This window comes from Pistacia vera, unplaced genomic scaffold, assembly GCF_008641045.1.
Source record: "Pistacia vera cultivar Batoury unplaced genomic scaffold, PisVer_v2 Contig48, whole genome shotgun sequence".
Classification (NCBI taxonomy): Eukaryota; Viridiplantae; Streptophyta; class Magnoliopsida; order Sapindales; family Anacardiaceae; genus Pistacia; species Pistacia vera.
The window spans coordinates 259798-276299 of NW_022196312.1; the positions used below are offsets into that span (position 1 = coordinate 259798).

At 34.8% G+C, this 16502-nt stretch overlaps 1 protein-coding gene across 1 annotated transcript; it reads left to right on the top strand.

Moving 5' to 3' along the window:
* The first annotated feature begins 6762 nt into the window (after nt 1-6762).
* LOC116146610 (wall-associated receptor kinase-like 8) lies at nt 6763-12978 on the top strand. The gene is made up of 4 exons (XM_031432024.1): nt 6763-7546; nt 7618-7779; nt 7882-8940; nt 12458-12978. The coding sequence occupies exons 1-4, from the start codon at nt 6766-6768 to the stop codon at nt 12976-12978; spliced, it is 2523 nt and encodes an 840-aa protein (XP_031287884.1). The 5' UTR covers nt 6763-6765.
* The last annotated feature ends 3524 nt before the right edge of the window (nt 12979-16502 follow it).

Below are 16502 nucleotides of genomic sequence, written 5' to 3' on the forward strand. Positions count from 1 at the left end.
GTAGATCTACCCTTTCCCAAACACCAGTCCACTCACACCACCACTGATACACAATTCATAATTCCCATTCATTAAATATTCACCCCATGGTTACTCGGTCTAAAGCCAAACTTCTTATATCCATGTTAGTCTCCTCTAATTCTCATCTAGATACAAGTGAACCAAAGAGTGTAGCTGAAGCTCTATCTCATCCATCCTGGAAAGTTGCCATGGAAAGTGAGTTCAATGCTTTAATATCCAACCATACTTGGGAACTTGTTCCAGTTGAACGACACATGAACATAGTTTGATGTAAATGGGTTTTTCGGGTGAAACATAACTCTGATGGATCTATTCAATGATTTAAAGCTAGACTTGTTGCTAAAGGGTTTCAACAAAACCTCGGGGTTGATTATCTTGAAACCTTCAGCCTTGTTATCAAGTCTTCTACCATTTGAGTTGTTCTAAGCTTGGCTATCACATATGGCTGGGATATCCAGCAAGTTGATGTTAACAACGCTTTCCTCAATGGAGAGCTTAGTGAGACAGTTTTCATGACTCAAATCGCAAGGTTTCATTGATGATGAAAATCCTCTTCATGTGTGTAAATTGGTAAAGGCACTCTATAGACTCAAGCAGGCCCCTCGGGCATGGTTTGAGAAGCTCAAAAACGCCTTCCTGTAGTGGGGATTTATCTGTTCAGTAGCTCATCCTAGTCTGTTTGTTTACAGACACAACAATCAGGTTATGTATGTAGTTTTCTGTGTTGATGACATCTTATTGACAGGAAGTGATGATAAACTAGTTCAAGACATTGTGCATAAACTAAATCTTGAATTTGCCTTAAAAACTTTGGGCTCTCTTAAGTATTTTTTGGGGTCTGAGGTTCAAAGAACAGCTTCAGCAATACATATGAGTCAAGATAAATATGCACGAGATTTGTTGCTTAAAACTGGAATGTCAGACTCCAAACCATGCTCCACTCCAATGGCTTTAGGGAGCAAATTAACATTTAAGGATAGTGAGCCATTTGACAACCCATCTTTCTACCGGAGTACCATTGGTGCACTAAAATATCTCACATTATCCAGGCCTAATATTGCATTTTCTGTCAATAGATTAAGTCAATTCCTAAAAGCTCCCACTCAACTTCATTGGCAAGCATGTAAAATACTTCTTCGATACCTTAAAGGAACTTCAAACTCTGGTGTCAAGTTCACCAAAATTCAAAGATTTCATCTTGAATGCTTCACTGACGCTGACTGGGCAGGAAGTATTCAGGACATATGCTCAACTAGCGGCTGCTGCTTATTCCTTGGATCTAACTTGCTGCAATAAAGCTCTAGGAAACAAAAAGTAGTGGCACTATCTTCTACTGAGGCTGAGTATAGAGCTCTTGCTCAAGGTGCCACAGAAATAGCCTGGTTCCGTAGTTTATTCACTGAAATGGGTCTGCACCTTCCTAAAATTCCTGTTATATGGTGTGATAATCAGAGAGTTGGTTCACTTGCATCTAATCCAATTTTTCATGCTCGAACAAAGCATATTAAGTTAGATGTGCACTACATTAGAGAACAAATTGCAACCAAAAATTTAAAAGTCTGCTATGTTCCTATAGAACACCAAATTGCAGACATCTTCACCAAGTCTCTGTCCACTTTGAGATATTAAGCTCTCAAATTTAAACTTACGGTTGTTTCCTCTCTTATACAGGAAGCCTCAGATTCTAAAGTCATCTCCCCTGTCCAAGAAATCTGAGTTTCTACCAAAGCTTCTTTTCTCTGTACAACATTGACAGTTCGATTAAATCTCTCTGTTTCAGATTAACTCTGTGAGATAATACTGGTGTTTCATCAGGTTCTTGTTACTGAGAATTTTTATATGCTAGTGGGAATGATAAGTACTACTGATAGTGGTGATAAGCTCATTAGTGGAATTTGGATCAGTTCCTTATGATTAGCAGATGTAAAGGAACTGATTAGCCGATGTAATGCATCAGATCAATTTACTAAGAGTGTTGTTGGATCAGTTGTGTCAGATTAGTTTAATGAGAGTGCTTCTGATAGCATTATTCAGAATTGGATTAATGTGCATGATCAAAGTTAATGTGTTTGCTGCTGATTGTGGTGATCAGTAAATTTGGTTCCTGTAGTGTGGAGAATTAGAAGTTAATGTGTTTGCTGCTGATTGTGATGATTAGTAAATTTGGTTCCTGTCGTGTGGAGAATTAGTCTTATGTGAATAATGCTAATCAGTTCATCAGATTTGATAGTATTAGAACTATTGCTGTTATGTGATGGATCAGCTGATGAATCAGCTTAAGTGATAATAATGAGAAATACTGCATTTCAATAATAATATGCAGAAAGCAAGAGTTACATCAAGGTGGTTTAGTTTACGGAAGGATGTCAGTAAAGTACTTAGTGGTAGTTAAGGTGGTTTAGTTTAAGGGAGGATGTTAGTAAAGTGTTAAACCAATATTGGCCTGTTTAATGAGTTTGTTAAAGTTGTTAATTCAGTTTAATTAGTTTGTTAAAGTTGTTAATTATGTTTTATTGCTGTAACAGTTTGTATTCTGTTAGTTTTTTGTTTTGCTCTGTTTTACTATAAATGTTTCGCTACTGTACATTTCATCATCAAGTTGAATATACAGAAGAATTTCAGATCTCTTTTTCTTTGTTCTCCCCTGTTTTTCTTCGTACCTCTCACAATACATATATCCATACCCACAAAAAACTTGTTATTAATATATATATTTCAAGCCCACATCATATTAAAAGTTTAAAACTCTCTCCACTCTTCTCCATGGCTCCACCTATTTTTTATGATTTTATCCCCACAATTCTTTACTCTTTCATTCTCTCTTTCTCTTTCTCATGCTATTCACTCTTAAAAACTTTTGAAGACTGATATTGTTAAAGCTTTCACTACTCAAGGTGCCACAATTAGCTCCGCTTTTTGTTTTATTAGTTTTAGGTATGTGTATTGCTCATTTTAATTTAGTTTATTTTAGGGTTGAATCATGCTTTTTTTTTTGGAGGTTTTTTTATTCTAATTTGATGGAAAAAGACATGGATCTTGTGAGTTTGTTTTGTGTTTTGTGTCTAAGAATGTTTCTACTTTCCCAAATTAAACTTTAATTATATTTTACTGAACGTTATTCTTCACCTTGCATCCACAACTTTTTTACATTTCAAACGTAACTATTTAGTTACTCAAAATTATTAAAGAAATTTGAGTCATTATCTATTGTTATACCAATTCGTGATCAATTAACCCCTAATCACACACAAACTAACAGATCAACACACACACAAGATCAAGAAACACAAGAACAACCAGATTTACCATGGTTCGCCTCTCCAAAAACTGGAAAGACTACATCCATGTTGAGCTCCAAGAATTTTTGAGGCTCACTACACTAGGAATAGAGAGTGCTTACAGATTACAACGATTCTTAAAGACACACACAACTCTCAATCTTGAACAATCACTCAAACCTTTAATCTCTAGAGAAACCTGAACCAGCCTCTCTAATCCTGAAGGAAACACTACCCTCACCTTGCAATTACACAGATTGTAACCCAGATTATACAAATTTGAGACAAGATTGAAGAAAACCTTACAAAGCACAAAGAACCTTTTAATCGCATGAAGAAGAGAGAGTTGTTATTCTATAGAAGATGCTTACTTATATATGGTTGACTTGCTAGATGAATTCTGGTCGTTGGATGTCGTTTGCTTCAATAGCTTGGATTGTCTTACATGTGTATTAAATGGCAGCGCATTGATAAGTTCAGAATGCTGAAACGTTAGCGTTTTGTGCTTCATACTTTAACATCTATGTTATCTATGTTTTACCTCTCATAGATTTATTTAATATATTAAGAAAGTATTGTATTATTGTATTATTTCCTTTCAGGTTCTTGATATTGTATTATTCTCATTGCTTAAGATTTGATGATTTTTTAAAAGTTTTCACTAGTTGTTTGATAAACAATGGCGGAGTCGTAGAAGTCCCCAGGGCAAAAATTCTGGGTTTGCCACTGAATGTAAGCTTAGACAATGAGGGAACTATTGTTTCATCTTTCGCTGGATCACTTTTAGGTAACTTGATAATCTGTTATCTCCACTATATAAGAAATTAATTAATTAAACTTCTTTCAAGTTGAACATTCAAAACTTTTTTCTAGGAAGCATTTCGAACAATTTACAGACATATATATGTTGACTTCAAAGTATTAGCAGTGGGTTAATAACAATAATTCCCCTTAAATATAACCAAATTACAAAGTCCCCCTATAGTTATAGAAATGAAATAAATCCTCTAATTTTTCGATGTTAAAATAAACGGCAGAGGAGCAATTAAGTAAATATTCATTAACCTATTATATTATAAATTCTAATGGTTCAATAACAGCTAACTAATGACAGGGGGATTTTTGTTATTTTGAAATCTTAGGGAACCTTTGTTTTCTGAAAAAAACCTCAGGGTGTTCAAGGCAAAACCACTTAATCAGTCTAGTGTGTAAACAAAATAATCATGTCGCTTATATCTAATATAAAAACATATTCTTTCTCTGGAAGCAGATAAATGAGACCGGAGAAAAAAAGGAAAAGACTTGAGAGATTAGAACGACGTGTTTGATTTGGATTTTGATAGGTTATAAATAAAATAATGTATTAGAATGTCGTGGATTTTTAGCTATGGATGAATATGACGTACTTGATGAGGTAAATAATTAATACGAGAAAAATATATCAAACATCTAATGATAATTAGTTCAATCCTTACAGATGGCCTACCTATCCATTTGATTGATTGGAATTTATTTGTGAGACATTGGTTTGGGTGATTGCACATTTTTATTTATTTATTTTAACACTATTTTAGTATTCTATTCTTGTATTTTAGTATTTATTTTTTTCATGGAGGTAGATCTTGAGCCACGGATTGTCCAAACACAAATACCCTTGTTTCAAAGAATATTTTTGGTGTAAAAAGTCTCAGTTGAAGAGTTTTCATTGCACAAATTTCATAGTAAATACAGTGATAAGCATGTACTCTCATAGTCAAACCAACTACCCCAAGAGCACACATCTGTAAACTGGTTAAGAAAAATGTAACCAATTTAAGGGTACGAGCTCAACATTATATTTAGTCCAATAGTTATTAACACGATCAATTCACAAATTGGAAAGTTTAAACCAATTATCAATATATTATTCATCTCTCGCAGGTTTTACTAGACTGTATTATCAACTTTAAAACAATTTCTTTGGCGTTTGCACACGCCAAAGACTTTTGCAACTATTAATTCTTCTTACTGATCAAATACATGGCTTTGTGGATTGAGTCTTGCTAACTTTCCCAAAGAAAGTTGAGGGTGGGGGAACGAAATTAGACAGAATTTAAAAGTTAGGCAAATGATAATACTTTATTATTGCATGCAACGAATACAGCACAAGCTAGGAATTAAATAAGAGAAATTTAATGTTGGTCTGCCACAGTGCCACTTAATGTGGGTTAATTTAATCCCCCTAAAATATGAAGTACTAACAAAATCCCCTTAGGGTTTTTGAAGTAACAAAAATCTCATTGTTGATAAATTTTAGGTATTAAAATAAACGATAAGAGATTAATTTGATAGTATTTACTAATTTAGAACCGTATAAATTTCAGTTTACTAACAATTCATTTAATGGTAGGTGAGTTTTTCTGTTCTTTCATAAACTTTAAGGGGTGATTGGTTATTATATCATATTTCAGGGAGTCCATTTTGACCCATATTTTATTTACAAGAGAGATGAGCATCTCTGGTTGACTATTGTGCGCACCGACCTCTTATATACTAACCAAGTTAGCAAAACGTTTTTCATACTTATCATATTTTATTAACATCTTTAGTAACTTAATGATCCACGTTAAATGTAATCTTGGTCTGCCACTTAATGTGGGTTAATTTAATCCCCCTAAGATATGATGTACTAACAAAATCCCCTTAGGGTTTTTGAAGTAACAAAAATTCCATTGTTGTTAAATTTTAGGTATTAAAATAAATGATAAGAGGCTAATTTGATAGTATTTACTAATTTAGAACCGTATAAACTTCAGTTTACTAACAGTTCATTTAATGGTAGGTGACTTTTTTCTGTTTTTCATAAACTTTAAGGGGTAATTGGTTATTATATCATATCTCAGGGAGTCCATTTTGACCCATATTTTATTTACAAGGGAGATGAGCATCTCTGGTTGACTATTGTGTGCACCGATCTCTTATATACTAACCAAGTTAGCAAAACGTGTTTCATACTTATCATATTTTATTATCATCTTTCGTAACTTAATGATTCACGTTAAATTATTGTATTCTCTTACAATTTATGATTTATTTTACATATTATTAATCTAGATATTTGATATATGCATTAAATCATTTCTAAAAAAATTTATTTGTTTGATTAGTGCATGATTTTACATATAGAAATTAGAGAGCTCACATTCACTCAAGTGTTGAACAATTTACAATGTTCCCAAAGAGAATGTTATCTCTTGACATTTTACTATTTATTTTCCCAAAGAAAATTTTTTCTGTAAACATTTTACCATTAATTTTCCTAAAGAGAAATTGATCGTAGAGAAAGAAAACAAAAGTCTTACAAGAAACTCAAAAGTCTGGCGGTAGCGCACTGCGCACTTATAGCCAATTGTTTTGCAGCAGGGACTTTATAAATATGTGTTCAATCTGCATTAATCTTCCATTAAGAAATTAAAGAGAATCAATAATGGCTGTCCATCCTCATCGTCTGGTGTTAATGTTTCACATCAATCTCTTACTTTGGCAAATCAAAGCATCACAAAATTTATGTCCAAATAGCTGTGGCAATGTCAAACTATCATACCCTTTCGGAATCGGTGAAGGCTGCTACTTGGACAAGTGGTTTGAAGTAACTTGCGACAGCTCTTCTGGCACTCCAAGAGCTTTCCTAAACAGCGTCCATCTAGAATTAAACGAAACTGGCCATCCTTATTCTTCTGTTATCGTCAACTTCCCCCACAATTCAAGCATCAACCTGTCTGCAAGCCCGTTTTCCTTTTCGAATACAGACAATGTATTCACTGCCATTGGTTGCGAAAACTACCTCAATCTCAGTCGGAAAGATTCAATCCTGAGTCGCTGCCACTCTTTTTGTACTTGGGATCCTACGCAAAATGATGGCTGCGGTGATTTCCTATGCAACCTTACTCGAAACCGTAAGGTTGACAATTTAAACATATCAGAAATTTATTCTGAAAGTTTTCCCAGGGAATGCAGTTCTGCCTTCGTAGTTCATAAAGCTTGGCTTGAGTCAAACTACCTAAAAAATCCTTATGTTTTGAAAGATAAAGAAGTCGTTCCAGCTATTCTGGAATGGGGAAAATATGGAGGTTATTGTGTGGACCTATATAAGTCACACACAACAAAATGCAACAAAGATGATTACTGCGTCATAAAACTAAACTCAGACTGTTCTTGTCTTTGCGACAATAAAAAATCTGACAGCTATATAGGATGCAAAGGTACAGGTACTCTCTATTAATTATGTTTATTGTCATAGTCATTTACTTGTAACTTATTTTTTTTCAACATTGTGTAGGCCGCTTGCTTTGTGTTTCGAAGAACGATAGCTATCGCTCCGAATGTCCTTATGATTATGAACCTTATCAAAGTGAAGATGGAAAAACATGGTGCTCTCCTTCACGAAGTTCTGATGCTATATTTATTAAAAAAACTCCAGTCAAATATTTATTTGGCATAGGTATCCTTGTCCTTCTGTTTCAACATACTTTACATTTCCTTAGTACCATTGACGCAAAACTCGCAAATATTTATGATGTATTCCTTTCCTTGAGTTGTGCAGGTCTCAGTGCTGGGCTTGGAATGGTGTTACTTATCATTGTAACATGGTGGTTGTACAAGTTCGTACAAAAACGGAAAGCAATCAAACTGAAGCAAAAGTTATTTATAAGAAATGGTGGGAACATTGAGAAAACAAAATTGTTTACCTCGAAGGAATTGGAAAAAGCCACTAACAATTATCATGCCAATCGAATTCTTGGTGAAGGTGGTCAAGGCACTGTGTATAAAGGGATGTCAGAAGGAAGAATTATAGCTATTAAGAAGTCCAAGAGAGTGGATGAAAGTAAAATTGAAGAATTCATTAATGAGGTTATATTACTATCACAGATTAGTCACAGAAATATAGTTCAACTAGTAGGGTGTTGCTTGGAGACAGAAGTGCCTCTTTTAGTCTATGAGTTTGTTTCTAATGGAAATCTATTTCAACATTTACATGACCAAAATGAGGAGTTTTCATTCACATGGGAACTACGATTACGGGTTGCTTTTGAAGTTTCAAGTGTATTAACCTATTTGCATTCAACTGCTTCTGTACCTATATATCATCGAGATATTAAGTCCACAAACATACTTCTGGATGAAAAATTTCAAGTAAAATTGTCGGATTTTGGAGCTTCAAGATCTATTGCAATTGATCAAACTCATTTGACCACTCAAGTAAAAGGGACTTTTGGGTATCTTGATCCAGAATATTTCTGGTCAAGTCAGTTTACTGAAAAAAGTGATGTTTATAGTTTTGGAGTAGTTCTTGCCGAACTTTTAACTGGACAAAAGCCAATTCGTTCAACTGATATTGAGGAAGATAGAAGTCTTTCTGCATATTTTCTACGTGCCATGAAAGAGAATCGTCTATTTGAAATTCTTGATGCTCGAGTTATGAAAGAAGGTAAAAAAGAAGAGATCGCAACCATTGCCAATCTTACAAGAAAATGTCTGGACTTAAATGGAAAAAATAGGCCTACAATGCGAGAGGTAGCAATCGAATTGGGTGGGATCAGAGCTTCAAGATGCGCTTCAAGAATGCACCCTATCAATATTGAAGAGACTAATTTTGTTCACGGTGATTTAACTCCTTCCTTTGTGAATAATTAATCCTTTACTAGATAGTTTATTGATGCTATCACTTTCTCAATAGACGTGTACCATTTCATTTCACACAATAAAGGATTTACAAAGTTTTCATTCTTGTAAAATTATGAGACTTTTCTTTATATTTTGCTATTGTACACTTATATATCTTTGGAATACTAGTTTATTTATCTTTCGATGTAAAGCATATTGAGTTTAGAAACAATAATATGATAGTCCATCTTTACAACAAAAAGCCACTTCTCTTATCGCAAAGGTTCCAAGAGCTTTATGTCCTATGTTCTATTTGTGGTTGAAGGCAAATGCGAGAGGGCATTTATTATTATTTACATAATAATTAAATATGTTGTTCATGTTTACAAATTAGAGATTATAAACTTCTTCCTATTGGGTCTTGTAATGACCACCTTTTTGTTTATTTATTTTCTGGAATTTTTGTTAATTAAATAGGTGTTTTCGGCGGTCGGGCCCCCCGCCGAGGGGGGGGGGGGGAACGGATACTCAATTTAAAGTTTTGTTGGGGGTAAAAATGAAAAGAAAAAGAGATTGTCAGGGGCTGTCACCCAAATGAAGAAGGAATAAAAAGTCGAGAAGAAGAGAGGAAGAAGAGAAAGGAAGAAGAAGAAGAAAGGAGATAAAGAAGAGAAGAAAGAAAGGAAAGGGGAAAGAAAGAAAGAAAAGAGAGGGAAGATAGAAGAGAGGATAGAAAGAAAGAAGAAGAAGAGAAGAAAGAGGAGAATGGGTTTGGCCGAAAATGGTAGAGTGAGAGAGAAATGGAGGAGATGAAATGAAATAGAGTGGGAGGAGAAAAGAAGAGCAGACCGGTTGTAATCAAAGTTCTGGTAATTCATGCATGCAGCTTGGGAGGTAGATCTATCATTTCTTAATCAATCCAAGAGAAAAACTAACCATTGTTGTTCTTGATGCTAGGATCAGAAGAGAAGAGTGGAGGGAGCTTCGACTGAGCTGAGAGATGAGTGGAATAGTAAACCCATTCACAACCCATGCATCTCCAGTTTTCATATGAGTGGATCTAAGCTATATCTGTTAATATATTTAAGTTTGTGGTCTATGTTGGCTGCTCGTTGGGTATATAGTTTCCTGGGTTATCAAGATATTAAGTGTGTTTTGGAATGAAATATAGGCATGCATTGTGGGTATTTGAAGGTTATATGCTTCGGAATGTTTAAATTTATTCTTTAGCAATTGCTCATTGGGTCACTGATAGTGCTTTAGAATTCATTGACATTCAAAGTCTTCATATGCGTGGATTCGTCAAACCCAAATACACCTAGATTTATCTTCCTCCTCGGCACTTCCTCCACAGCCCCATCCAAAATTTTGCTACCTTTCTTATCATCATCCATTCATATTTTCTCCCCATTACTTCTTTCACGATTCTCTACACAAATTTTTTTTTAATTTTTTTTAATTTTCCTTAAGCACCAAATTTTTGTTATCTTCCTCATCACCTCCACGTAGCAACCACAAAGACTGGTGAGGCAAGCCACTAGGCCATGAGTGCCAAGATTCTGTCAACTATTAAGGTCATAGTCTTATTAGGTGAGGAGTCAGGACACCTTAAATTCTATCATGGTATCAAAACCCAGGTTCAGTTGAGCTGAGTGTTTGACCAGCGGGTGAGGAGTTAAAGCCTACAACTACCTCTATCAATAGGCATGACCCAACATATGGGCTTGACCGTGAGAGAGAGTGTTGGAGTCTCACACTAACTACGCACACTCAAGTCTACTGGTTTATAAAAGGGGGTAATCCTCCCATTTAAAAAGACCTTATTGGGTGAGGAGTCAGGCCCACCTTAAATTCTATCATATAATGCTGTTCAAAGCCGATCCATGGTCACCATCCGTCCCAATCCCATCTTAGTTCACCCACATAAACTCAAATAGCTAGCAAAAATTCAAATCAAACCAAACAAAATGGTAGGTGCCAGCTAGATCTGGCCAACATCGATGCTCTCATGGCAGCATTTGTAGCCATGGGTGATGAGATAATAAAGAAAATGGAAAGAGAATGAGAGTAGAAGAAGAAGAGAGAAGAACGAATGAGAGAAAAAACGAAGAGAGAAGTTACGACAAAAGAGAAGAAGATAAACCATCTCGGCCTAGACCATACCCGGGAGGGGGCATGACAGGTCTAGTCAATAGCCACCCATTAGCCTGTAGCCACTGGGCCCAGACCATACTCGACCCACCCACGCATTTTGCCAGGTCTACCCGAGAAGGGGCGTGACAGGTCCAGTCAGCAACCAAACCATCCATTCAGAACGATTAAGTCTCAGGTCTCTCTTTACCACCATATAGGGCTCGTAGACTCAACAAGGCACACTTACCAGACTTTCCTCCTATTAATCTCCCACCATCTGTTCGTATATTCTCGCAGTCAGCTTTCAAAAGTGTCCAATGTGGATCATCTGCAAATGTCTCTATCACTGGCAATGCTAGGGGTGTGGAAATCTAGTTAACCGAACCGGATTACACGTTTTTCAAACCGAACTGGTTTTTCGGTTCAAAGGATAATTCGAACCGAAACCGAACCTAATTATCCTTTGAATCGATTATTAACCGAACCGATAATTCGATTCGGTTATCGGTTAACTAGTTTATAAACCGATTTTAATAAAATTTGAAACTGTCCTTTTTAGAATAGCAAGACATCAAATGGGTGCCTCACAGCCGTCGATTTCAAATACCCCAAATCAAAATCCAGCGCTTACACAAACCAACACCTGAAGAGACGCACAAAATCAGTCTCACTTAGTCTCATTGAGACATCTCATAAACAAAAACGCAGACGCAGAACTTCCAAACAAACCCTAAAGCTAAAAATCTACCAAACGATCGAAGAAGAAGAAGGCTGAAGTCCAATCATGGCATTCTCTTCTCATCTCTTATCCAAATCCAAACAGAAAAGCAATGAAAGAGAAGAAATGGAGAAGACGAAAAAGAAAAAGAAACGGAAAAGCGAAAGGAGAAGAAGACGAAAAAGAAAAGGAAAAGTGGAGAAGGAGACGAAGAGAACAAGACAAAAAAGAAAGAGAAATTGGTGAAGCAGAGGAAGAGAAGAAGACGAAAATGTGAAGAAAAAAGGAAAAAGGAAAGAGAAAGCAGTGAAAGGAGAAGAAGACAGAGAAAGTAGTGAAATGAGAAGAAGACGAAAAAAAAATATTTGAGTGGAGAAGCAAACCCAAGAAAATGCGCAGAGAAGCAGACTACAGTCTGCAGTTCTGCATACCCAATACCAAGAAAAATTGAGGGAAAAAATAAGAAGGATATATATTTTTTTTTTCAAAACCGGTTTAATATCACCCTTAAACCGTTAACTGAACTGAAAATTCGGTTTAATCATTTTTGAAAACCGAAACTGAACCGGTTAATCTGAAAAATCAGTTTTTCAATTTGGTTTTGGTCCGGTTTTCCGGTTTGGTTCGGTTTTCGGTTTTTTTTTTTTTTTTTTTTTTTTTACAGCCCTAGGCAGTGCTGTTGGCTGTTCTGAACAAAAAAGTACAGCTCCTCTAATATCTCATCTTGTAAGGTTGGGAACTCTGCATTTAATAAAAACTGGAAGAGATAAAAAAAATTCAGTGAAAGAAAATGTCAGAAATCTGCACCTAGAAGAATCTCATGTTGTTGAGGACGAAAGAGGTGCTGAGTCAGATCTTGAGATGCATCCTTTATTTTTCGAGGCCTCTGAAGATGGACGTCTGCCATATTATCCTCTGAACACTGGCACTCGGACTTCCAGTTCTTTTAGTTTCTTTTCAGCAAATCAGCCTCAACTTAATCTGAGTCTTTTCCACAATCCCCGCCAAGTCAGTCGTGTTGGTTGCTTTAATGAATCTTTGAATACCAAAGAGTCCTCCAATACATCGTCATCTGCCATTGATTTCCACTTACTTCTGAAAAGAAGTGAGAATGCAAATGGTGACTCAGTGACTGCACCCTCAACTGCAAGCAAATCTAATGAGAAAGCTAATGAACTGGACTAGGAGATCCATCTAAGTTCTTCATCCACAAAGAAGAGAGCTTTAGGAAGCAGGGATATGACTACACAGAATCTTATGTGGTTAGCAAATAATGCTATAAACTCTGGACACAGAACGGAAACTCAACATACTAACAGTATACATTATCGTTATGGCGAAAATTATGGCAGGGCCGTCTTAAGTGGCCATTTGTCAGATTTACCAAGTACTAGAAACATTGATGATATCGGTGATCATTCCAATCTGGGATTGTGATGGAACAGGAAGAATTAAGTGACTATGATGAAGAAATCAAAGAACATGTTGAGTTTGAGTGTGAGGAGATGACTGATTCTGAAGGAGAGGAGGGTTTAGGCTATGAACAAATTCCTGAGATGCAAGAAAAGGTGGCATCAATATTCCTTTATATCTTTATTATGTTACTTTTGAGTTCAGTGAGCAATAAATTAGTGGTAAATTCCAATAATTTTAGATACTGAATGTTGAACTCAAATCTAGTAAATTATTTTCCGCTACTATGAAATTAGTTGTAAAATGTGTGTTTTTATGAGGAAAAAAATTAGTTGTAAAAGCATTTTGTTTTTAGTTAGTCAATGTGTATGCCCAATTTGGTTTCTTAGTAACTAATGATTTAGTTATTAAAATTATCTTTTTGTATCTAAATAATATAGTAACCGATTGTATATGAGTTTTGGAAACTAATTATTTTAGTTAGTTATTATTTATTAGTCCTGAGTGGTCTATTATTTCTGCAACTAATACTTCAATCGCTAATTGGTTAACATTTAAGAGCATTATTTTTGCTCTTTGTAATTGACTTGGTTTATACACTCAACATCAACAAAATAAGAGTGACAAAATATAAAAATCTGGATCAATAACATCAAATATCTTCATTGCATATAAAATTAATAGTTCAAACATGAATTTTTGTGCATGATGAGCAATAAAAATCCAAAATGCACTACCATGTGTTCATAATAAAAAACGAAAGCATGCACCCCACATTTTCATCAGTACCTACTATCTGTGCTGGTGTGTGAGTAGTAGTAATAGTGGTTGGTGGATTGATGGATTTGTTATGTTGGTGGATTGATAGATTTGTTTGAAATATGTTTGATGAAATGCTTGTGAGAGTTATATTTGGTATCTATTTTAACATAATATTTCATTTAGTTCTGTTGTTTTGTGTTGTATGGGTCAAAATGAAAAAACTAAAGATCATCTATGAAAGCAAAAGGTAAAGGCAAAANAAATCAGCCTCAACTTAATCTGAGTCTTTTTCACAATCCCCGCCAAGTCAGTCATGTTGGTTGTTTTAATGAATCTTTGAAGACCAAAGAGTCCTCCAATACAGCGTCATGCCATTGATTTCCACCCACTTCTGAAAATAAGCGAGAATGCAAAATGGTGACTCAGTGATTGCTCCCTCAACTGCAAGCAAATCTAATGAGAAAGCTAATGACCTGGACTTGGAGATCCATCTAAGTTCTTCATCCACAAAGAAGAGAGCTTTAGGAAGCAGGGATATGACTACACAGAATCTTTTGTAACTTCTCTTTAATATCAATACTCTTCTGATAGTACAAAACTGGTAACCCAATTTATCTGCTTTGGCAATGAAAAAATAATTGCAGGACTTAAAAGTGAATGGTAGCTGTTGGACTCGAGTTTTGGACCATAACCAATCCTTATAATATGTTGGAAATGTGAGAAAATGAGTTCTGATAATTATATTCTATAGCAAGAAAATAAGAAGCAACCTCAGAAGAACCAACACAATAACTATTGAAATGAAAACTGTCATGGAGGCAAGGATTATCTCCCTCTGATATATAGTATCCTGAAGAGATTGTCAAACAGCTTTTGCTTATCTAAATTTACTATTCTCATCTAAAATTTCTGATTGTCAAACTTATGATCTGAAGAGAGTCATTCATACAACATATGTACATACAATCAACTAATTATAAACTATATGTATACTTTCAAACACCCTCCCTTATTATTTTCTGAACATCTTGAATTGTTGTCAAGTCCTTGAAAACTTCATCTTTATAAGCAGACTAGATGTGTAGGTTAAACCTCATGTCAGTAGTTGCTATGAACTGTATTCATGTCTTTCAACATAAATTTAACGTTTTATAAATATTAACATTGTTAAGGTGTCACTCTCATAATGTTTAGGGGAATAATATTTCTTTCATGAAACCTGGAGCTTTCACATTGGAAATCAATCAAAGCCTTCCTCTTAATATTATTTTATGTACAATATGAAGAAACTTTTTTTTGCCAAAACCTTGTCAACAACACATAAGTCTCCTGTAATTTCTTGGAATGGCAAAGTTACAAAAACCTTTACGGGTTTACGGGTTTGAACTCAACATTATATTTAGTCTAATAATCATTAACACGATCAACTCGCACATTGAAAAGTTTAAACCAGTTATCAATTTACGGGTTTGAACTCAACATTATATTTAGTCTAATAGTCATTAACACTATCAACTCGCACATTGGAAAGTTTAAACCAGTTATCAATATATTATATATCTCTCCCACGTTTTACTAGTCTATATATTCAAATTCAAAACAATTTCTTCTGCATTTGCACCGACTCCAAAGACTTCTGCAACTATTAGTTCTTCTCACTGATCAAATACATGGCTTTGTGGATGAGAAAGTTGAGGGTGGGGGAAAGAAATCAATGACAGAATTCAAGAGCTGTGACCCATAAATATTATTCAAGAAAGTTACGCAAATGATAATATTTTACTATTGCGGGCACCGACATCTTATGTATTAACGAAGTTAGCAAAACGTGTTTCATGATTTCTTATATCATATTTTATTAATATCTTTTGTAACTCAACGATTTACGTTAAATTATTGTATCCTAGTATAGTTTATGAAATATTTTATATTTTATTAACCGTTGATAGTTGATATATGAATAAGTGATTTCTCACAGCACAAAGTCATTTATAAAAAAATTTCTTTGCTTGATTAGTATCTCTTTTATATATAGAGAAATTAGAGAGCTCACAATCACTCAAGTGCTGAACCCTTGTGACCAATAAACAATTTACAATTTTCCCAATGAGAATTTTATCTCTTCAAGTTTAATATTTATTTTCCCAAAGAAAACTTTTATCTGTTCACATTTTACTATTAATTTTAATTTCCCATTCAGAATTTGATCTTAAAATGTTAGAAGCTAAATTTGTTCCATATTATTAATTTAATAGATTGTTTTATATATATATATATGTGTGTGTGTGTGTGTGTGTGTGAATCCTCTTCTCCTTTAAGCTAGTGAGGGAGGTGGGTCTTGGGGCCAGGGAGGGGTGGTCAAGGAGGGTCAGTTGACCCTCCTTAAGTTTGGAAATATTTTTATTAGTTTTACAAATTTACTCTTAAATGAAAAATAATTTACAAAAAAACTCAAATCCATCAAATAAGTTAAGTCTTTTTTTTTTTTCCTAGGCTGTCAAAACCAAACCTGTTTTCCTCTACTTCCTAGGCCC